The sequence below is a fragment of the Triticum dicoccoides genome, chromosome 7A (assembly GCF_002162155.2).
Source record: "Triticum dicoccoides isolate Atlit2015 ecotype Zavitan chromosome 7A, WEW_v2.0, whole genome shotgun sequence".
Taxonomy (NCBI): domain Eukaryota; kingdom Viridiplantae; phylum Streptophyta; class Magnoliopsida; order Poales; family Poaceae; genus Triticum; species Triticum dicoccoides.
In genome coordinates this window covers 23,034,978-23,058,989 of record NC_041392.1, presented here as the reverse complement: position 1 = coordinate 23,058,989, position 24,012 = coordinate 23,034,978, and the positions used below count along the sequence as shown (strand labels likewise).

General features: G+C 43.8%; 1 protein-coding gene and 1 long non-coding RNA gene across 2 annotated transcripts; both read left to right on the top strand.

Moving 5' to 3' along the window:
* The first annotated feature begins 1,694 nt into the window (after positions 1 to 1,694).
* On the top strand, positions 1,695 to 2,367 carry LOC119328734. Its single transcript, XR_005159126.1, has 2 exons — positions 1,695 to 1,754; positions 2,017 to 2,367. It is a non-coding gene; the product is annotated as an uncharacterized LOC119328734 (long non-coding RNA).
* Positions 2,368 to 4,538: 2,171 nt separating this feature from the next.
* LOC119332488 (probable calcium-binding protein CML28) lies at positions 4,539 to 5,288 on the top strand. The gene has a single exon (XM_037605667.1). It carries the CDS (start codon positions 4,639 to 4,641, stop codon positions 5,158 to 5,160), a length of 522 nt encoding a protein of 173 aa, XP_037461564.1. The 5' UTR covers positions 4,539 to 4,638; the 3' UTR covers positions 5,161 to 5,288.
* The last annotated feature ends 18,724 nt before the right edge of the window (positions 5,289 to 24,012 follow it).

The following is a 24,012-nucleotide window of genomic DNA, read 5'->3' as shown; positions in this document are numbered from 1 at the left end:
AAACCACCTACAGTTAAAAAAAGTAGTTCACGAAAAAAACGGGCAGCAGTCCTTGAATTCTATCCCACATTAAACCATCTGCAGCATAAATCCCCTAAAAAAATCTACAATAAAGAAAACAGTTCAAAAAAGAAATACAGCAACAAAAAAAAAGAATCCATCGCTAGCAATCTCCTTCCACCGCTGATCCAACCCTCCCAGGTACATCCTAAAAAAACAACCAACGCACCGAGCCCTAGCGCTGCTTCTCCTAATCCAGTTCTCCTCCCGTCCATTTCCCCCCAAAAAAGTTCTCCTCCCGTGCAATCTGAATCCCAAGAAGTTAACCCCACCAAGGCAACAAACCCTAGCGCTCCTAGCTACTTCTCCTGCTGTCTAATCTGCTGTCTTCCATAGCAGTCCTCTAAAAGATCCAACTAGCTTCTTCCACATCCCCTTCCTCCATGATCTTTGAATCTCTACTACCCTAACCTTTTAACCTTTTAGCTGCCATGCCACGGCCAAACTGCAATGACGTGGAGAAGGAGGTATTTTTGGATTAGTAGATGAGTCAGACCAAACTGCAATGAAGTGGAGAAGGATGTATTTTTGGATTAGTATTTAGTAGATGAGTCAGATCTAGGAGGAGGAGGACTGTACTAAGGACAATTTCAAACAAATCAGGAAGCAGCTGTTGTCAGGCATTCATGAGGCCACCAAGAAAAGGAGCTACTATGTACAGATGGCACAACTATTCTAAACATTGTAGGTGATACACAACATTGCTTCTGACTTCTCAAACCCAACTAATTGTTCTCCCAAATCCATCTCACGGTTCGGTCTTCTATCTACATGTGTTTTATTACATATACAGACTGTTGTTATTTAATTTAATGTTCCATGTTACTAGAGGGACTGGAATCTGTTGGGGACAATTTTGCAGCCGTACGAAATTTGCTCGCGATAATTTGTAGGCCTCTTCATGAGTAATACTAATTAACTGATATTTCATCTGGGCAACTATATTTTTGACACACACAATTTTTTCCATCATACTTTAGCTTTCTAACTATTTTTTGTGGAAACAGACCTGAGTTCTATTAGTGGGAAATCCAAGGACCATGTCCTCTGTTGCGAGTGTTCCATGCAGTTCGACAACATCTGCAACAGCAGCGTGAGGTGTCTTCTTCTTTTTCTTCTTCATGGAGTCAATTTGTTTTCCTAAGTATCAGTTCTATCTGTGGAGATGACTACCGTGTATCTTTTATCTTCCACATAGATTGATTTTATAACTTCTCTCCTTTTTGTTGCACTAATTTTCTGATTGGTTGAAGTATACCATTTATTTATTTAAGTGGAATAATTACTGGTGGTTATTGGTTGATAAACTTTTACTTACCTAAGTACTCCTTTTATGCATCCATGTTATAAAAAAACCAATCTTTATTCTCCTAAACTAACTACGTCATAGGAGTTGAGATCTCACAAAAAAACAATGTTATAGGAGTCCATATCTCACAAGGAACAGGACCATGACCACGTTTTTACTAAAACAAGACCATCACCAGGTTCCTCTCCGTTCAGGTATAGGTTCAACCTGATGCGCTGCTGCCAGGACTTTTTCCACAACCAAAATCCATGGTAGCTCCTCCTCTTTTCTTGCGTCCAATAAAAGCACGATCGAAGTCTCATCCAAGAAAACTGGTGGCGGCCGACCCAGCTGATGCTGCAGATGGGCGTGCCATGTGGGAGGTGCGCCGGTGGCTGGGATCCATGTGAGCAGTTCTACCATCCTCTATCTCTCCATCCCGTGTTTTAATGTCATCTTCGACCATCCGTACTGCATCCATCAACAAGAATATGACTCAATCAATCCATCCCCTCCCGTCCGACCTTAAATCGTATCTATATTCTAAGTTTTTCAATTTAAGATGGCTGATGCATGGGCTGAAGATGTGTATAACACTCTAAATCCAATTTGAGTGGATCTATAATGTCTGATCAAGAAATTGACCTTTTTCCATGTCTATCTTGCAGCACTTCTGTTCACCAGATTGTATATTGGAGGGAGGGGAGGAGAACCTGCAGGGGTGGTCTGTACGAGCATCTTTCCGACGATGACGACGTTTGGTTGGGTTCCCTTGGTAGCATGGGCATGAGATCACCCAACTCCTCGATCAATCCCTGCTGTCAAGATCCTGCAAGTCTTGCTTGGCTATCAGCTGTAGTACAGGTTGACTTTCTCTTGCTTTGGTTGTCTGCGTTTTAATGGACGTTTCCTCATCTGACTACCCAAGGGAAACTAGATACATTGCGTGATGCAGATCAATAGAGAGTAGACCAGGTAGGCAGGATAAAAATATGAAATAATAATGTTTGTTCTTTGTTTGATGTTTTCTTGGTCTGCACACATGCTTTTCTAATAGTTCCCCACGGATTAGAGGAATTGGCTTCATGCAGATAGACAGAAATATGTTTGTGATCAGTCAAAGAGAATGAAAACATTTACTGAAATCTTTATTTGTGGATCCTATGAATTACATTGATTGGAAGTCCAATGATCAATCTCATTTTAGAAATAACTATATTTAGAGGCATATGTGCTATTAGATTCTTTATCTCTCAAATTCATGCCTTCTATATGTACTGAATTTAAAAAGCTGGACAAGAGGCAACGCTGCCCACAAATCATCATACTATACTGGGGAAAGACATCACATTCTCTCTCTTTCTTTTCACATGATTGGCTGAGTATTAATAATAGTCCTCATGGTTGCACGGTGAGATTATCTTCAGCAAAAGATATTTGAATCAGTGGTGGATCAATGACAACGTACAAGTGCCTTGATGACAGCTTTTCATGTTACAGTATACAGCCTCAGCCATGCAAGCAACAATGGTAACTAATAATTGTATCATGTAGTCTAGAGTCTAGACTGGAGTAGCGCATAGACGCATAGTAATATTTGATTATTAATTTCTGCAGGCAACCAAGGTAATGACGTTGTAGTCTTGGGTAATACTTCTATTTAATTAGCTATTTTGCACAATTGTTAATACATATATGTATGTGCATGGAACAACTCATTGTTAAGAACACAGAACATCATTAAATCCAGAATTTCGTATACGTACAAAGAGGGAAAAACAATGAGCTATCTGTATGAATGATGCGTGACAATGTTCTCATATTTTCATATTTACAGCCAGTGACTAAAAAAGCAATGAGATATTTGTACACTTAGGAGTCCAGTGACTAAAATATACGTCTTACAAAAAAATATTTAGAGATCCCCAGTTCAATATATTATTTCTATAATAAACTGATGATTAACTAAGGGCATAAATAATAAATTCAAGGCATCTATCCAGCATTTATGGAAATAAAAGATAATTAATAAAGAGAAAAATCACACATTTCATTTAGTGTCATTCCACTCCAGCATTGGTAGAAATAAAGTTAGGGTAACTATTCATTTTTAATATAGGCAAATGTGTTTTTTATGGTTTCGGGAATTGCATGTATTACATGTAGGACAACGTGCATAAATTTGTTCTCGGCGACCAAAACATGAAAGCAAATGATTGCCCTCTCATCTTGACACAATAATATGCCTTTGCAGGAATCACGAAAAAACATATTCAACAGATTTGTGGATAATAAAATGATATTTCATGAAGAAGCATAAAGAAATATAAGATTCCCATATATTTTGTAAATTGTGTATTTTCAACGCACCTCACAATCTGTTACAAGTAAACATAGATTCCCAAAAATTATATAATTTTAAAATTTTAGATCGTTACAGGAAAATGTATATAAAACGAACTTCACATTTGCAACTATGTGGACCAGCAATACCGCCTTCATATTCATGTCAAATAAATAACTTATTTGAAAATTATGAGAAATGGGACGACCAAAAGGGAAAAATTCATGCAAACCATCTAATCACAACTTCATCAAACAATTGTAATCCTATTTTCCCGGGATCATTGAACAAAATTACATGTTTATAACATTATTATTCTTCCCTGAAACTTTACTTCTTCAGTTTCATAAGTCATAAATAGTAAACATTAGCTAGCCCGTGCTAGGGCACGGGTTGATGACTAGTTAACATAATTGATATTGAACTTTTAAAGTTTGTGGCCCCGTTGCAACGCACGGGCGTTCTTCTAGTATGTATATATGTGCACTTGAAATTTAAGTACAACTGTACAAGTCACTTGGGTTTTGCTTATTTGGTAAGTTTAAGGCAATATTTGTCGCAACACAATCATCATACACATTGTAAATTATAATGATACTTTGAGTTTTTTCACTATGCTTTGATTAATATCTCTATTTCTATATTTTGAGGCAAGGCACGGGCATTCAACTAGTTTTGAGGTAAGAGACTAAACCTTGTCTTTTTTTAGACAAAAGAGATAAGAAATAGACAAAAAGGTGTGCATTCAATGTCCAGAATAGCTAGTATGGCCAAAAAAAGAACTAAGCCACACCTTAATTCCATCTCTCTTCTCTTGGCAAAGAGGCACCGCTATTCCCTCCACACCACACAGCCTATTCTCCTCGAAAACAAAACCAATCACCGACTACTTCGCCAACGTCGTTTCCAACATTAACCCCATGGGCATTCGATTGCACGACATATAATGCAAATAGAACGGCCAAGAGCTAAAATCATGAGCAGCAGGGTGGATGAGTCGGAGCTAAGGAAGGTCTTCCAGATGTTCGACAAGAATGGTGACGGCCAGATCACCAAGAAGGAGCTAGGTGAGTTGCTCAAGAACCTAGGGATCTACATCGCGGACGACGAGATGGACGCAACCATGGCCAAGATTGATACCAACGGTGATGGCTGCATCGACGTCGAGGAGTTCGGCCTACTATATCGCTCCATCCTCGATGAAGGCGATGGGCCTAACGGTGGCAACATGGGCGACGAGGAGGAGGAGATGAGGGAGGCGTTCAGTGTCTTCGACCAGAACGGTGACGGCTACATCACCATTGAAGAGTTGCGGTCCGTGCTGGCAAGCCTCGGCCTCAAGCAGGGTCGCACCGTTGAGGAATGCCGCCAGATGATCAACAAGGTCGACGCCAATGGCGACGGCCGCGTCGACTTCAAGGAGTTCAGCCAGATGATGCGCGGTGGCGCGGCCAATCGTGAGGATTGACTTTATTGCATGGGAATGGTTCATTGTGGTACTATTGGTAGTTGTAGATAATTAATTGACTTTAACATGCCAATGATTCAATGTGGATTGTATACATAAATACAAATACATGAGTATGAAACGACCAATTCCTCTCTTTTAAAAAGACGGGTGAGGCTGCCTTCGTCCATGTTTTCATTTTTTTGGCTGGATTGGATTCATTATACGTTGTAAATGGTATTTATCATGGAAAACGCTAGGGTGAAGAAGCAAGTATTCCCCCTATCCACTCCTTTGACGATCATGTAGGCAGCAGGGGAGGCAACGCGCCGCCACTGGGCCCGGACCCCCTCCTTCCTCCTCTTGGCGGCAGGGAGCCTTCTCCCCCTCGCGGGTCGATTTGACCTGCTCAGGGCGCGGCGCTAAGCGCTGACAGGCGGCGGTGCTGGTTGTCGCGACGGTGTCGTGGTAGGCTGCTCGCGGGCGAGTGCATGGTGCTGTGACCTGCGGTGGCAGGCGCCCGGCTCTCCAGATATGGGCGACGTGTGGTGCGTGCTAGACAGATCCGACGCATGGATCTTGGAGGGCGACGTGGGTTGGGTAGTGGCCCGATGTGGTTGCTGCTCCTGTCGTGGATGGCAGCGGCGCGGTGTGGCTCTGTCCCCTGGGTGCGGTGTCCTTCGTACGGCGTGGTTGATCCACGGTAGATCAGCATGTTTGGCTACGGCAACGACTGGCACCTAGCCAAGCGTCGGCTCATTTGCAAGCGGCCTAGTTCCGCCCTCGGTCCACTCCCCATCACCATCCATCATGGTGGCTTCCCAAGGGTGGGACAGGAGGGATCTTCCGCTCATCACTTTCGCCGGCGTAGCTGCGCATCTCAACTGGGGTGGTGTTGGGATCTTGGATGCTGGGGTGGCGGGCCTGGTGGTGGGAGGTGCAGTGCTCGTGGGCGACACCACGACACAGGTGTGGGCTGGTTATCATGGTCGTGAGAGGGGCATGGTGACCGGTGCTTGATGTTCAATGAGGATGGTGCGGCGGGTGTCCTCGTGATTGGTCACACCACTTTTCGGAGGCGGGGTTTTATTGCCTGGGTCATTCCATGTCTGGCCTTGGCCAGGCCGACGGTGATAGCGTCCGTTGGCGTCGTATACTTTTTGACGGCATCGTTGTGGCTTCCTTCCGGTGGTTTCGGCATGAATAGCTTGATCCTTTGGATCGGGCGTCGGCAACACTCCGGTGCCGTAACCTTCTTGGAGGCGCCGTCTTAGAGTCCTCGGTTCGTTGGGCGCAGCTTCATCTCTTCGTGTGTGGTTTGGGCGATGTAGCCGTGTCTTGCACCATTGTATCTTTTTTTTTTTTTGCAAATTTGCACCATTGTATCTTGCCTTGGGTGTGTTTTGTGTGGTGTCAAGTTGTAAGCACTGGGTTGGATGGACGTTGCTTTATATATAAAAGCGGGGCGAGAGCCTTTTTCGGTTATACGTCATAAATTTGTAGATGGAAATACCAGCTCATCTCATAGTGTTGATGTTAATTGTTTTTTCTTGAAGTTCATTGATGTTAACTGTTTGTTGGTGACTAGCTAGCCATGCTCGCGTGGCGTATGCCGCGTGTTGTCGGTGCATTGAGCTAAAGTTTTCCATATGGTAGAATAAATAAGGACCCTGATAAGTTGTCAGGACCGGTTTTTCGGGATATTAATTTCCCAAAAGCGGCCCTTGTGCTCACCAGTCCCAGGATTATTGTTAGCTGATGAGACACCAACTTGTTACAGAAACTCCAAGCAAACTATAAAATATGTAGTACAAGACCATTCTGGCCTATGTGTACAACAATTGGTTTCTAGTGGTTGATGGCGGAAGCGGTTTGCAGATCATCGGCGTCTATGGGACTCCATTTCCCACACGAACAGCTGACCAGGATAACTCCTATCTTCGCGAGGCTGCTATCTCCATTGCGTAGGTTCCGGGGCTGTCATCGCGACGTTCCTTTCCACGCAAGAAATCTGGCCAAGACAATAGCCAGGGACAAGCCAGTGAGTACTTTGAATGTACTCGCAAACATTAAGAACACAGGTATAATATAGCCACTGATAATCATGCTTTGAAATATTTCATGATTACTTTGTCAGTCATAAATGAAGCTCATGATGCATGCAAGTAGGTTAATCATGTCATATATGAATATGCAATTAGCGAGTAGAAATAGAATGCACCGATCGGGTGTCTGAAGCGACGCCTCGAAAGGATAACAATATAAAGTATGCCTCAGTCGGGCGTCTAAGCGACACCACATAAAGGGCTTATAAGTAGATAAAATATCAAGCATGCCACAGTCGGGCGTCTGTGCGACACCGCATAAAGGGCTTATAAGTAAATGAAATGACAAGCATGCCACAGTCGGGCGTCTGTGCGACACCACATAAAGGGCTTATGTATAAAAATAATCATATTGAATATCCAGGAGGTAGAACCGTCCTAGGGATACTCAATAATTCAAATAACATAAATGGTTAGTCAATAATAATAATAATCATAACCATCATGCATCATAAGTCATGATCAATATTCTGGTTTAATGGTTTCTCCTCCGAAGACCGACACTAAGACCGACACTTGACCCATCCCAGACTGTAGTCCTTAACCATGGACACGGCTATTCGAATAGGTTTAATATCTCTGCAGAGGGAGTACTCTTTACCCACTAGCAACGGATTCCTTTAGTCCATCGGGACTAATTCCGTCCACGGTCTTTTGATTGAAAACACACCTGACCACACACACCAGCCTAACTCACCAGTGTCTGGAATCACCCTTGACACCTGTTAAGCAAAACTCTAAGTGGGGAGGCTACAACCTCGACTAGCATGGGATCACAAAATTTATACCGCACGTAAACTGGGGGAGCTACCTCCTTCGGCTACAACCGAAAACACCCATGCCCCCGGAACGGATGACTGGCTTTAATCCAGGGCCATGGAACCCTCATCGCGGTCTCTCTATACGGTGTGTGCTAGACAGGGGTTGACAACTTACTGAACCGTACCCTACCTATGGCAGGGACAAGTGGAAGCACAAAACAAGTATGGGGATTACTGGAACAAGACTCGATCTACGGCCGACTCAGGAGGCTTAAGTATTTCCTGCATGATTAGCTCAAGGATAATATTTCACATCCATCAGACACAACCACCACTCATCATATCTCCCGCTGCCCCGCCGGTCATAACCGTCTCAACGAGGGACAAGCTCGTGTCTACCCAAGACAGAGACTTTCCCGGATCCTTCCCGGTAGGCATGAGAGGCATATGAGGGTGATTGCTATCACAAGTATGTCCATTTCCAACAGCAAAAAAAAAATCATCTTTGCACTCCAAGCGTATGATCATAACGTCACAAACACATAACGGATACTCCGTGTCACGGTGGTGTTGTAACTGTATTAAACAACACACGATAATATTATGCCTGAGTTCAGAAATGCTTGCTTTCAAGGTGTGGAGAGTCAGGGTGCATTCCAAAACTTTGAAAGATTCTTCTCTCTCCGACAAATCCTAATTTTGGAAATATTTAAATTAACACATAGTTTAAAAACAGTACAAAAAAGTTGCTTGGGAAATTTTGAAATAAATATGAAAATAAACTAGACAATATTTGAGGAACAACAGAAAAAGATTCAAGTCATTTGGATTCATATTTTGAAAGTTATAGCCCGTCAAAGTTTTGGTCAAATTCTATTTTTAAAATAAAATAGAAAAAAGAAAAACACTTCGATGAGAATACGCTTTCGAGCAGAGGAGACGTACTCTGGGGTGATGCGCTTTCACTTAAACACGTGGACTGGTGCGGGGTCACTGACAGTGGGTCCATGGGGCCTACTGGTCAGGTTTGACCGGTCTCCTTTCCCTCTTCTTCCTCTGCCCGAGAGGGGGGGCGTGACTCCGGCGATTGGCGTCTCCTCGCGGGGCCCCGAGGGCGGGGATGGATCCGCCACCCCAGGGAGGTCCTCCCGGTGGTCGCCAGGTCGGAGGGAGCTGCCGGCGGCGAGCTCCTCGGCGGAGGTGGCCTCGGGAGCTTTTGGGGGCCGGGGCTATGGTGGTTCCCGAGCTGGATTGAGGTGTTGGGCAGCTGCGCGGGATCATGGGGATTCTAATGGTGGCGCTAGTTTGACGGGAGGGGCTCGGGTTGTGACCAAATGGACTGGAGGGCGTCGGCGGCTGATCCTACCGGAGCTAGGGAAGATGACCTCTTCTCTTCGATTGTTGGCTACGGGGGAACTAGGGGAGTGGACTGAGGTCGCATGGGTGCTCAGATGAGCTCGGGGTCTCTCTTTATAGTGCAACGAGGTCGGTTCCGCAGCGGCAGTGGATAAGTTCGCCGACGAACCGCCTCTCTGTTGTTGCAGGGGTCGTGGCAGCGACAAGCGCTAGGGGACACGCTTGTGGATGAGCTCGCACTGCTCCAGGGGGCAGGTGGCGAGCCGGGGGGCTCGGGCGGCGCCGACCGGGGCAGGAGCCACTGTGGTCGGCCGCTTGCCGCCGTGGCCGACCTGACGGTGGCCCTGTGGAGTGCCAGGAGTGGCTCTGCGGCGAGGGGAAGGGGCGGGGTGTTGGCTGCGAGCGGGGAAGGGCCAGAACGAGCGCGAGGCGACGGCAGTGCGACGCGGCGGCTCGGTGCACGCGCGTGCAAAACGTGCGCTCTAGGCGCGCCCAGAGCACGCACGCGACGTGTTCGACCAAATGCCAGGGCATGCTAGGGGGCTCCAATCCACAAGAGAGTTAGCAGGGTGGGGCTATAGGCTTGGGCAAATCCATGTGACATGCTGGTCTAGTCAGGGGATCAAGTTCACAATGTAAACTTGAAATCATGCCAAATCTGGTTGTGCACATAGGGTGTTTGACAAAATGCCAAAGGCATCTAGGCAATTCTTGGGGTGGCACAAATTTCCAGATTGGGGTCTCTTTAGTTGAAAGAGAGGGTGGTGAGGTTAGTTTGACAAAATCAGAAACTTGTTAGTGCAAGTTTTGCAAAACATCAATTTTGGACAGAAAGAAAACGGCATGGTTGCAAGCACTAAAAATTCTCCAATGGGTCCACTCTTCTGGACTTAAGGGTTTTGTAGCATGGGCTATAAGCAGGAGAAAGCTCAAGAGTACTAGAGCAAATTTAACTAGGGTTGCAGTAGAAAAGGCCAAACTGGACCAGAAAGCAAAAGAGGTTGATTCACTCAAATTTTTCAAAGAACATATAAGGGTTTATGCATAAAGTTGAATTACATACCACTACTAACATCCCACAATTTTGGTCGAAGTTTTAAAGAAATATTTAATTAGGTTGTAGTGAAAAATTGCTCTCTGGACCAGATTTTTAAACTTGGTGTAGAGCTCAAAATATAAAAAGAATGAAATATATTTTTGCATAAAAGTGATTTAAAAACATCACATGACACCTCCAATTTTTGGTGAAAATTTTAGATAAATATATCAAGAGGTTGCAGTGCAAATTGGGTCCTGAAACTTTTAAAAAAACCATTTCAAGGAATAAATCTCAGGGAGAATTAGTTATGCAATTAAATCCACTTTTAAGAGAAATGTTTTTCTCGAGGGAGAAAACAAGTCCAGTAATATATTTGGAAACTTTCACTTGGGATAAAACTCCATAAAAATCCAAGAAAGGATCGTAGTGAAATCAAAGAAAACCCAGAAAAATGAAAAGTTTAATTTTCCTGGCAAAATTTTAATTAGTAAAACAAAGGTTAAAATTTTGGGGTGTCACATAAGTGCCACATGTATGGGCTGAAGGAGGTCTGGTCGAACGTCCTTCTAACCACCCATCGTGACACATCATTTTTTTACTTCACACATGTATGCAAACAGGGACAAAAACAAATGGTGTCAGCGGGAATCTTTTGGGTTTTTCAAACATTAAAATGTTGTATCTCTTATATGAAAAATCAGATTGAATCTGTTTTCACCATTAAATCCGCCGCGGAGAGGACTTCAAAACTAGATCTCATATCAATATGTTTCGATGATATCTTTTTGCGGTCAAAAGTTGCCATGTCTATTTGCATATAAATTGTCATGATGTTTACATTGAAGTTGTGATATTATGTTTGAACTACTTTTTATTCTATGTTTAAAGTAAATTTTGACATGTTACAAAAAGGGAATTAAGAAATTAAACTTGCCATTGTGAATTACTAAAATTTTCCATGATCCATAAAATAATTTTGACATGGTTCATAATTAAGAAAAATCCGTCGTCAATTACTTTAAAAATGCATGGTCAATGACTCCAATTTTCCATGAACTAGAAACTAAAATTGCCATGGTGAATTACTAAAATTGGCCATGATACATGCACTCAAATTTGCCATGGTTCGTACAAAAATAATTTCCATGCTCAAAATACTAGAATTGCCATGGTCAAAATACTAAAATTGGCGTGATCTATAAACTAAAATTGCCATGATCTATAAACTAAATTTAACATGATGAATTGCCATGATCCATGAATTAAATTTTCCGTGGTTAATTACTAAAAATTTACATGGTTAGTTAATAAAATTTTCCAATAATAGTTGAAATACAATTGTAGCTTTAAATCTAGAAAAAACATATCATGTCAATTTTAGTGTAAACACTATGACAACTTCAGTGCAACATCATGGCAACTTTCGGCCAAAAAGAGTCGTCAAAACATAGCAATATGGTATCTAGTTTTGAAGATCTCGTCGAGAGGGATTTAGTGATGAAAATGGATTTTTTATCGGATTTTCTATTTAAGAGATAAAACATTTTAAAGTCCGATAAACCAAAAAGATTCCGGTCATGTCATCTGTTTGATGCCCCAAAATGGATGGTAATGGGGCATTTGGACAATATTGATTTGTGCCACACGTGTGGCACTTATTATTTGGGATAAATAATTATATGTTAGGTTGTTTGATTGGTTGTTATTTAGATCATCGATGACACATGTTGGGTAACATCCATCCATTACGGCAATAGAATGCTAGGAATTCAAATATATCAAGGAAAAATAATAAAAAAAGTTAAAACTATACACTAACCTCCATACAAATAAAATCTACAGTAATACATTACATTACAAATTAAACAAACACTTACCAATATACACTACTTAATCCAAACGTACTTCCTCCGTCCGAAAATACTTGTCGGAGAAATGGATACAAATGGATGTATTTAGAACTAAAATACAACTAGATTCATCCATTCCTCGGACAAGTATTTTTGGACGGAGGGAGTATTATATACGCATAATCTATCATCCGATGGGGCGAAAATCTCCCAAGTGGTGGATCGAGGGGTGGCGAGGATGGCGGCCGGGGACGAGGACATGGTGAGGATGGTAGACGCCAGACTTCTATAGGGCTCGTGGGTGAGAACATCGGCAACGGGCATCGGGCGTACTGACACGATGATGTGTCGAAAGACGACAAGGAGAACAGCAAGGATGCGTGTCGTGCGGCGACGAGGGACGGCATCGACAGTACAACGGAGAATGAGGGTCACCAGGGAGGAAGAGAGAGCATCGACAATACTCGAGAGGTAGAGCTGTTGGGTTTCGTAGTAATTTCAAAAAATTTCCTACGCACACGCAAGATCATGTGATGCATAGCAACGAGGGGAGAGTATTGTCTACGTACCCAACGCAGACCGACTGCGGAAGCGATGACACGACGTAGAGGAAGTAGTCGTACGTCTTCTCGATCCAACCGATCAAGCACCGAAACTACGGCACCTCCGAGTTCGAGCACACGTTCAGCTCGATGACGATCCCCGGACTCCGATCCAGCAAAGTGTCGGGGAAGATTTTCGTCAGCACGACGGCGTGGTGACGATCTTGATGAACTACAGCAGCAGGGACTCCGCTACAGTATTATCGAGGAATATGGTGGCAGGGGGCACCGCACACGGCTAAGGAATCGATCACGTGGATCAACTTGTGTCAACTTGTGTGTTTAGAGGTGCCCCTGCCTCCGTATATAAAGGAGGAGAGGAGGGGAGGCTGGCCGGCCAAGGGGGGGAGGCGCAGGAGAGTCCTACTCCCTCTGGGAGTAGGATTCCCCCTCCAATCCTAGTCCAACTAGGATTCCTCGGAGGATTCCGGTAACCCTCCCGGTATTCCGGTAAAATCCCGATTTCACCCGGAACACTTCCGATATCCAAATATAGGCTTCCAATATATCAATCTTTACGTCTCGACCATTTCGAGACTCCTCGTCATGTCCGTGATCACATCCGGGACTCCGAACAACCTTCGGTACATCAAAATGCATAAACTCATAATATAACTGTCATCGTAACCTTAAGCGTGCGGACACTACGGGTTCGAGAACAATGTAGACATGACCGAGACACGTCTCCGGTCAATAACCAATAGCGGGACCTGGATGCCCATATTGGCTCCTACATATTCTACGAAGATCTTTATCGGTCAGACCGCATAACAACATACGTTGTTCCCTTTGTCATCGGTATGTTACTTGCCCGAGATTCGATCGTCGGTATCCAATACCTAGTTCAATCTCGTTACTGGCAAGTCTCTTTACTCGTTCCGTAATACATCATCTCACAACTAACATATTAGTTGTAATGCTTGCAAGGCTTATGTGATGTGTATTACCGAGAGGGCCCAGAGATACCTCTCCGACAATCGGAGTGACAAATCCTAATCTCAAAATACGCCAACCCAACATCGACCATTGGAGACACCTGTAGTACTCCTTTATAATCACCCAGTTACGTTGTGACGTTTGGTAGTACCCAAAGTGTTCCTCCGGTAAACGGGAGTTGCATAATCTCATAGTCATAGGAACATGTATAAGTCATGAATAAAGCAATAGCAACATACTAAACGATCGGGTGCTAAGCTAATGGAATGGGTCATGTCAATCAGATCATTCTACTAATGATGTGACCTCGTTAATCAAATAACAACTCATTGTTCATGGTTAGGAAACATAACCATCTTTGATTAACGAGCTAGTCAAGTAGAGGCATACTAGTGACACTTTGTTTGTCTATGTATTCACACATGTATTATGTTTCCGGTAAATACAATTCTAGCATGAATAATAAACATTTATCATGATTATAAGGAAATAAATAATAACTTTATTATTGCCTCTAGGGCATATTTCCTTCAGTCTCCCACTTGCACTAGAGTCAATAATCTAGATTATACTGTAATGATTCTAACACCCATGGAGCTTTGGTGCTGATCATGTTTTGCTCGTGGAAGAGGCTTAGTCAACGGGTCTGCAACATTCAGATCCGTATGTATCTTGCAAATCTCTATGTCTCCCACCTGGACTAGATCCCGGATGGAGTTGAAGCGTCTCTTGATGTGTTTGGTCCTTTTGTGAAATCTGGATTCCTTTGCCAAGGCAATTGCACCAGTATTGTCACAAAAGATTTTCATTGGACCCGATGCACTAGGTATGACACCTAGATCGGATATGAACTCCTTCATCCAGACTCCTTCATTTGCTGCTTCCGAAGCAGCTATGTATTCCGCTTCACATGTAGATCCCGCTACGACGCTTTGTTTAGAACTGCACCAACTGACAGCTCCACCGTTTAATGTAAACACGTATCCGGTTTGCGATTTTAGAATCGTCCGGATCAGTGTCAAAGCTTGCATCAACGTAACCTTTTACGATGAGCTCTTTGTCACCTCCATATACGAGAAACATATCCTTAGTCCTTTTCAGGTATTTCAGGATGTTCTTGACCGCTGTCCAGTGATCCACTCCTGGATTACTTTGGTACCTCCCTGCTAAACTTATAGCAAGGCACACATCAGGTCTGGTACACAGCATTGCATACATGATAGAGCCTATGGCTGATGCATAGGGAACATCTTTCATATTCTCTCTATCTTCTGCAGTGGTCGGGCATTGAGTCTTACTCAATTTCACACCTTGTAATACAGGCAAGAATCCTTTCTTTGCTTGATCCATTTTGAATTTCTTCAAAATCTTGTCAAGGTATGTGCTTTGTGAAAGTCCAATTAAGTGTCTTGATCTATCTCTATAGATCTTAATGCCTAATATGTAAGCAGCTTCACCGAGGTCTTTCATTGAAAAACTTTTATTCAAGTATCCCTTTATGCTATCCAGAAATTCTATATCATTTCCAATGAGTAATATGTCATCCACATATAATATCAGAAATGCTACAGAGCTCCCACTCACTTTCTTGTAAATACAGGCTTCTCCGAAAGTCTGTATAAAACCAAATGCTTTGATCACACTATCAAAACGTTTATTCCAACTCCGAGAGGCTTGCACCAGTCCATAAATGGATCGCTGGAGCTTGCACACTTTGTTAGCTTCCTTTGGATCGACAAAACCTTCTGGTTGCATCATATACAACTCTTCTTCCAGAAATCCATTCAGGAATGCAGTTTTGACATCCATCTGCCAAATTTCATAATCATAAAATGCGGCAATTGCTAACTGTTGGGTTTCGTAGTAATTTCAAAAAATTTCCTACGCGCACACAGGATCATGTGATGCATAGCAACGAGAGGAGAGTGTTGTCTACGTACCCAACGCAGACCGACTGCGGAAGCAATGACACGACGTAGAGGAAGTAGTCGTACGTCTTCACGATCCAACCGATCAAGCACCGAAACTACGGCACCTCCGAGTTCGAGCACACGTTCAGCTCGATGACGATCCCCGGACTCCGATCCAGCAAAGTGTCGGGGAAGAGTTTCGTCAGCACGACGGCGTGGTGACGATCTTGATGAACTACAGCAGCAGGGCTTCGCCTAAACTCCGCTACAGTATTATCGAGGAATATGGTGGCAGGGGGCACCGCACACGGCTAAGGAATCGATCACGTGGATCAACTTGTGTCAACTTGTGTGTTTAGAGGTGCCCCTGCCTCCGTATATAAAGGAGCCAAGGGGGGAGGAGGCGCCGGCCAGGAGGAGGTGGCGCAGGAGGAGTCCTACTCCTACCGGGAGTAGGACTCCCGCCCAATCCTATTCCAACTAGGATTCCCAAGGGGGAAAGAGGGAGAGGGGTGGCCGGCCACCTCTCCTAGTCCTACTAGGACTAGGGGAAGGGGGGAGGCGCACAGCCCCCTTGGGCTGCCCCTTTCTCCTTTCCACTAAGGCCCATGATGGCCCATATGGCTCCCGGGGGGTTCCGGTAACCTCCCGGTAACCCGGTAAAATCCCGATTTCACCCGGAACACTTCCGATGTCCAAACATAGACTTCCAATATATCAATCTTTATGTCTCGACCATTTCGAGACTCCTCGTCATGTCCGTGATCACATCCGGGACTCCGAACAACCTTCGGTACATCAAAATGCATAAACTCATAATATAACTGTCATCGTAACCTTAAGCGTGCGGACCCTACGGGTTCGAGAACAATGTAGACATGACCGAGACACGTCTACGGTCAATAACCAATAGCGGGACCTGGATGCCCATATTGGCTCCTACATATTCTACGAAGATCTTTATCGGTCAGACCGCATAACAACATACGTTGTTCCCTTTGTCATCGGTATGTTACTTGCCCGAGATTCGATCGTCGGTATCCAATACCTAGTTCAATCTCGTTACCGGCAAGTCTCTTTACTCGTTCCGTAATACATCATCTCACAACTAACATATTAGTTGTAATGCTTGCAAGGCTTATGTGATGTGTATTACCGAGAGGGCCCAGAGATACCTCTCCGACAATCGGAGTGACAAATCCTAATCTCGAAATACGCCAACCCAACATCGACCATTGGAGACACCTGTAGTACTCCTTTATAATCACCCAGTTGCGTTGTGACGTTTGGTAGTACCCAAAGTGTTCCTCCGGTAAACGGGAGTTGCATAATCTCATAGTCATAGGAACATGTATAAGTCATGAAGAAAGCAATAGCAACATACTAAACGATCGGGTGCTAAGCTAATGGAATGGGTCATGTCAATCAGATCATTCTACTAATGATGTGACCTCGTTAATCAAATAACAACTCATTGTTCATGGTTAGGAAACATAACCATCTTTGATTAACGAGCTAGTCTAGTAGAGGCATACTAGTGACACTTTGTTTGTCTATGTATTCACACATGTATTATGTTTCCGGTAAATACAATTCTAGCATGAATAATAAACATTTATCATGATTATAAGGAAATAAATAATAACTTTATTATTGCCTCTAGGGCATATTTCCTTCAGTCTCCCACTTGCACTAGAGTCAATAATCTAGATTATACTATAATGATTCTAACACCCATGGAGCTTTGGTGCTGATCATGTTTTGCTCGTGGAAGAGGCTTAGTCAACGGGTCTGCAACATTCAGATCCGTATGTATCTTGCAAATCTCTATGTCTCCCACCTGGACTAGATCCCGGATGGAGTTGAAGCGTCTCTTGATGTGTTTGGTCCTTTTGTGAAATCTGGATTCCTTTGCCAAAGCAATTGCACCAGTATTGTCACAAAAGATTTTCATTGGTCCCGATGCACTAGGTATGACACCTAGATCGGATATGAACTCCTTCATCCAGACTCCTTCATTTGCTGCTTCCGAAGTAGCTATGTATTCCGCTTCACATGTAGATCCCGCTACGACGCTTTGTTTAGAACTGCACCAACTGACAGCTCCACTGTTTAATGTAAACACGTATCCGGTTTGCGATTTAGAATCGTCCGGATCAGTGTCAAAGCTTGCATCAACGTAACCTTTTACGATGAGCTCTTTGTCACCTCCATATACGAGAAACATATCCTTAGTCCTTTTCAGGTATTTCAGGATGTTCTTGACCGCTGTCCAGTGATCCACTCCTGGATTACTTTGGTACCTCCCTGCTAAACTTATAGCAAGGCACACATCAGGTCTGGTACACAGCATTGCATACATGATAGAGCCTATGGCTGATGCATAGGGAACATCTTTCATATTCTCTCTATCTTCTGCAGTGGTCGGGCATTGAGTCTTACTCAATTTCACACCTTGTAATACAGGCAAGAATCCTTTCTTTGCTTGATCCATTTTGAATTTCTTCAAAATCTTGTCAAGGTATGTGCTTTGTGAAAGTCCAATTAAGCGTCTTGATCTATCTCTATAGATCTTAATACCTAATATGTAAGCAGCTTCACCGAGGTCTTTCATTGAAAAACTTTTATTCAAGTATCCCTTTATGCTATCCAGAAATTCTATATCATTTCCAATCAGTAATATGTCATCCACATATAATATCAGAAATGCTACAGAGCTCCCACTCACTTTCTTGTAAATACAGGCTTCTCCGAAAGTCTGTATAAAACCAAATGCTTTGATCACACTATCAAAACGTTTATTCCAACTCCGAGAGGCTTGCACCAGTCCATAAATGGATCGCTGGAGCTTGCACACTTTGTTAGCTTCCTTTGGATCGACAAAACCTTCTGGTTGTATCATATACAACTCTTCTTCCAGAAATCCATTCAGGAATGCAGTTTTGACATCCATTTGCCAAATTTCATAATCATAAAATGCGGCAATTGCTAACATGATTCGGACGGACTTAAGCATCGCTACGGGTGAGAAGGTCTCATCGTAGTCAATCCCTTGAACTTGCCGAAAACCTTTTGCGACAAGTCGAGCTTTGTAGACAGTAACATTACCATCAGCGTCAGTCTTCTTCTTAAAGATCCATTTATTCTCAATTGCTTGCCGATCATCGGGCAAGTCAACCAAAGTCCATACTTTGTTCTCATACATGGATCCCATCTCAGATTTCATGGCTTCAAGCCACTTTGCGGAATCTGGGTTCACCATCACTTCTTCATAGTTCGTATGTTCATCATGATCTAGTAGCATGACCTCCAGAACAGGATTACCGTACCACTCTGGTGCGGATCTTACTCTGGTTGATCTACGAGGTTCAGCAGTATCTTGATCTGAAGTTTCATGATCATTATCATTGGCTTCCTCACTAACTGGTGTAGGTGTCACTGAAACAATTTTCTGTGATGAACTACTTTCCAGTAAGGGAGCGGGTACAGTTACCTCGTCAAGTTCTACTTTCCTCCCACTCACTTCTTTCGAGAGAAACTCCTTCTCTAGAAATGATCCATTCTTAGCAACGAATGTCTTGCCTTCGGATCTGTGATAGAAGGTGTACCCAACAGTTTCCTTTGGGTATCCTATGAAGACACATTTCTCCGATTTGGGTTCGAGCTTATCAGGCTGAAGCTTTTTCACATGAGCATCGCAGCCCCAAACTTTAAGAAACGACAACTTTGGTTTCTTGCCAAACCACAGTTCATAAGGCGTCGTCTCAACGGATTTTGATGGTGCCCTATTTAACGTGAATCCGGCCGTCTCTAAAGCATATCCCCAAAAAGATAGCGGTAAATCAGTAAGAGACATCATAGATCGCACCATATCTAGTAAAGTACGATTACGACGTTCGGACACACCATTACGCTGTGGTGTTCCGGGTGGCGTGAGTTGCGAAACTATTCCACAGTTTTTCAAATGTACACCAAACTCGTAACTCAAATATTCTCCTCCACGATCAGATCGTAGAAACTTTATTTTCTTGTTACGATGATTTTCAACTTCACTCTGAATTTCTTTGAACTTTTGAAATGTTTCAGACTTATGTTTCATTAAGTAGATATACCCATATCTGCTTAAATCATCTGTGAAGGTGAGAAAATAACGATATCCGCCACGAGCCTCAATATTCATCGGGCCACATACATCGGTATGTATGATTTCCAACAAATCTGTTGCTCTCTCCATAGTACCGGAGAACGGTGTTTTAGTCATCTTGCCCATGAGGCACGGTTCGCAAGTACCAAGTGATTCATAATCAAGTGGTTCCAAAAGTCCATCAGCATGGAGTTTCTTCATGCGCTTTATACCGATATGACCTAAACGATAGTGCCACAAATAAGTTGCACTTTCATTATCAACTCTGCATCTTTTGGCTTCAATATTATGAATATGTGTATTACTACTATCGAGATTCAATAAGAATAGACCACTCTTCAAGGGTGCATGACCATAAAAGATATTACTCATATAAATAGAACAACCATTATTTTCTGATTTAAATGAATAACCGTCTCGCATTAAACAAGATCCAGATATAATGTTCATGCTCAACGCTGGCACCAAATAACAATTATTTAGGTCTAATATTAATCCCGAAGGTAGATGTAGAGGTAGCGTGCCGACTGCGATTACATCGACTTTGGAACCGTTTCCAACGCGCATCGTCACCTTGTCCTTTGCCAGTGCCCGCTTATTCCGTAGTCCCTGTTTCGAGTTGCAAATATTAGCAACAGAACCAGTATCAAATACCCAGGTGCTACTGCGAGCTCTAGTAAGGTACACATCAATAACATGTATATCACATATACCTTTGTTCACCTTGCCATCCTTCTTATCCGCCAAATACTTGGGGCAGTTCCGCTTCCAGTGACCAGTCTGCTTGCAGTAGAAGCACTCAGTTTCAGGCTTAGGTCCAGACTTGGGTTTCTTCCCTTGAGCAGCAACTTGCTTGCCGTTCTTCTTGAAGTTCCCCTTTTTCTTCCCTTTGCCCTTTTTCTTGAAACTAGTGGTCTTGTTAACCATCAATACTTGATGCTCCTTCTTGATTTCTACCTCCGCAGCTTTCAGCATTGCGAAGAGCTCGGGAATAGTCTTGTTCATCCCTTGCATATTATAGTTCATCACGAAGCTCTTGTAGCTTGGTGGCAGTGATTGGAGAATTCTGTCAATGACGCAATCATCCGGAAGATTAACTCCCAATTGAATCAAGTGATTATTATACCCAGACATTTTGAGTATATGCTCACTGTCAGAACTGTTCTCCTCCATCTTGCAGCTATAGAACTTATTGGAGACTTCATATCTCTCAATTCGGGCATTTGCTTGAAATATTAACTTCAACTCCTGGAACATCTCATATGCTCCATGACGTTCAAAACGTCGTTGAAGTCCCGATTCTAAGCCGTAAAGCATGGCACACTGAACTATCGAGTAGTCATCAGCTTTGCTTTGCCAGATGTTCATAACATCTGGTGTTGCTCCTGCAGCAGGCCTGGCACCCAGCGGTGCTTCCAGGACGTAATTTTTCTGTGCAGCAATGAGGATAATCCTCAAGTTACGGACCCAGTCCGTGTAATTGCTACCATCATCTTTCAACTTTGCTTTCTCAAGGAACACATTAAAATTCAACGGAACAACAGCACGAGCCATCTATCTACAATCAACATAAACAAGCAAGATACTATCAGGTACTAAGTTCATGATAAATTTAAGTTCAATTAATCATATTATTTAAGAACTCCCACTTAGATAGACATCCCTCTAATCCTCTAAGTGATTACGTGATCCAAATTAACTAAACCATGACCGATCATCACGTGAGATGGAGTAGTTTTCAATGGTGAACATCGTTATGTTGATCATATCTACTATATGATTCACGCTCGACCTTTCGGTCTCCGTGTTTCGAGGCCATATCTGCATATGCTAGGCTCGTCAAGTTTAACCTGAGTATTCTGCGTGTGCAAAACTGGCTTGCACCCGTTGTAGATGGACGTAGAGCTTATCACACCCGATCATCACGTGGTGTCTGGGCACGACGAACTTTGGCAACGGTGCATACTCAGGGAGAACACTTCTTGATAATTTAGTGAGAGATCATCTTATAATGCTACCGCCAATCAAAGCAAGATAAGATGCATAAAAAGATAAACATCACATGCAATCAATATAAGTGATATGATATGGTCATCATCATCTTGTGCTTGTGATTTCCATCTCCGAAGCACCGTCATGATCACCATCGTCACCGGTGCGACACCTTGATCTCCATCGTAGCATCGTTGTCGTCTCGCCAATCTTATGCTTCCACGACTATCACTACCGTTTAGTAATAAAGTAAAGCATTACATCGCGATTGCATTGCATACAATAAAGCGACAACCATATGGCTCCTGCCAGTTGCCGATAACTCGGTTACAAAATATGATCATCTCATACAATAAAATTCAGCATCATGCTTTGACCATATCACATCACAACATGCCCTGCAAAAACAAGTTAGACGTCCTCTACTTTGTTGTTGCTTGTTTTACGTGGCTGCTACGGGCTTAAGTAAGAACCAATCTCACCTACGCATCAAAACCACAACGATAGTTTGTCAAATAGACTCCGTTTTAACCTTCGCAAGGACCGGGCGTAGCCATACTTGGTTCAACTAAAGTTGGAGAGACAGTCGCCCGCAAGCCATCTCTGTGCAAAGCACGTCGAGGGAACCGGTCTCGCGTAAGCGTACGCGTAAGGTTGGTTGGGTCGTCTCGTCCAACAATACCGCCGAACCAAAATATGACATGCTGGTAGGCAGTATGACTTGTATCGTCCACAACTCACTTGTGTTCTACTCGTGCATATAACATCAACATCAATAACCTAGGCTCGGATGCCACTGTTGGGTTTCGTAGTAATTTCAAAAAATTTCCTACGCACACGCAAGATCATGTGATGCATAGCAACGAGGGAGAGTATTGTCTACGTACCCAACGCAGACCGACTGCGGAAGCGATGACACGACGTAGAGGAAGTAGTCGTACGTCTTCTCGATCCAACCGATCAAGCACCGAAACTACGGCACCTCCGAGTTCGAGCACACGTTCAGCTCGATGACGATCCCCGGACTCCGATCCAGCAAAGTGTCGGGGAAGAGTTTCGTCAGCACGACGGCGTGGTGACGATCTTGATGAACTACAGCAGCAGGGCTTCGCCTAAACTCCGCTACAGTATTATCGAGGAATATGGTGGCAGGGGGCACCGCACACGGCTAAGGAATCGATCACGTGGATCAACTTGTGTCAACTTGTGTGTTTAGAGGTGCCCCTGCCTCCGTATATAAAGGAGGAGAGGAGGGGAGGCTGGCCGGCCAAGGGGGGGAGGCGCAGGAGAGTCCTACTCCCTCTGGGAGTAGGATTCCCCCTCCAATCCTAGTCCAACTAGGATTCCTCGGAGGGGAAAAGAGGAGGAGGGGGCCGGCCACCTCTCCTAGTCCTAATAGGACTAGGGGAAGGGGGGGGGGGGGCGCAGCCCAACTAGGGCAGCCCCTTCTCTTTTCCACTAAGGCCCACTATGGCCCAAATAGCTCCCGGGGGGTTCCGGTAACCCTCCCGGTATTCTGGTAAAATCCCGATTTCACCCGGAACACTTCCGATATCCAAATATAGGCTTCCAATATATCAATCTTTACGTCTCGACCATTTCGAGACTCCTCGTCATGTCCGTGATCACATCCGGGACTCCGAACAACCTTCGGTACATCCGGACCCTACGGGTTCGAGAACAATGTAGACATGACCGAGACACGTCTCCGGTCAATAACCAATAGCGGGACCTGGATGCCCATATTGGCTCCTACATATTCTACGAAGATCTTTATCGGTCAGACCGCATAACAACATACGTTGTTCCCTTTGTCATCGGTATGTTACTTGCCCGAGATTCGATCGTCGGTATCCAATACCTAGTTCAATCTCGTTACTGGCAAGTCTCTTTACTCGTTCCGTAATACATCATCTCACAACTAACATATTAGTTGTAATGCTTGCAAGGCTTATGTGATGTGTATTACCGAGAGGGCCCAGAGATACCTCTCCGACAATCGGAGTGACAAATCCTAATCTCAAAATACGCCAACCCAACATCGACCATTGGAGACACCTGTAGTACTCCTTTATAATCACCCAGTTACGTTGTGACGTTTGGTAGTACCCAAAGTGTTCCTCCGGTAAACGGGAGTTGCATAATCTCATAGTCATAGGAACATGTATAAGTCATGAA

Bases quoted from the DNA above. Each gene is read 5' to 3' on its own strand.
- LOC119332488 (XM_037605667.1), top strand. From the start codon at position 4,639: ATGCAAATAGAACGGCCAAGAGCTAAAATCATGAGCAGCAGGGTGGAT.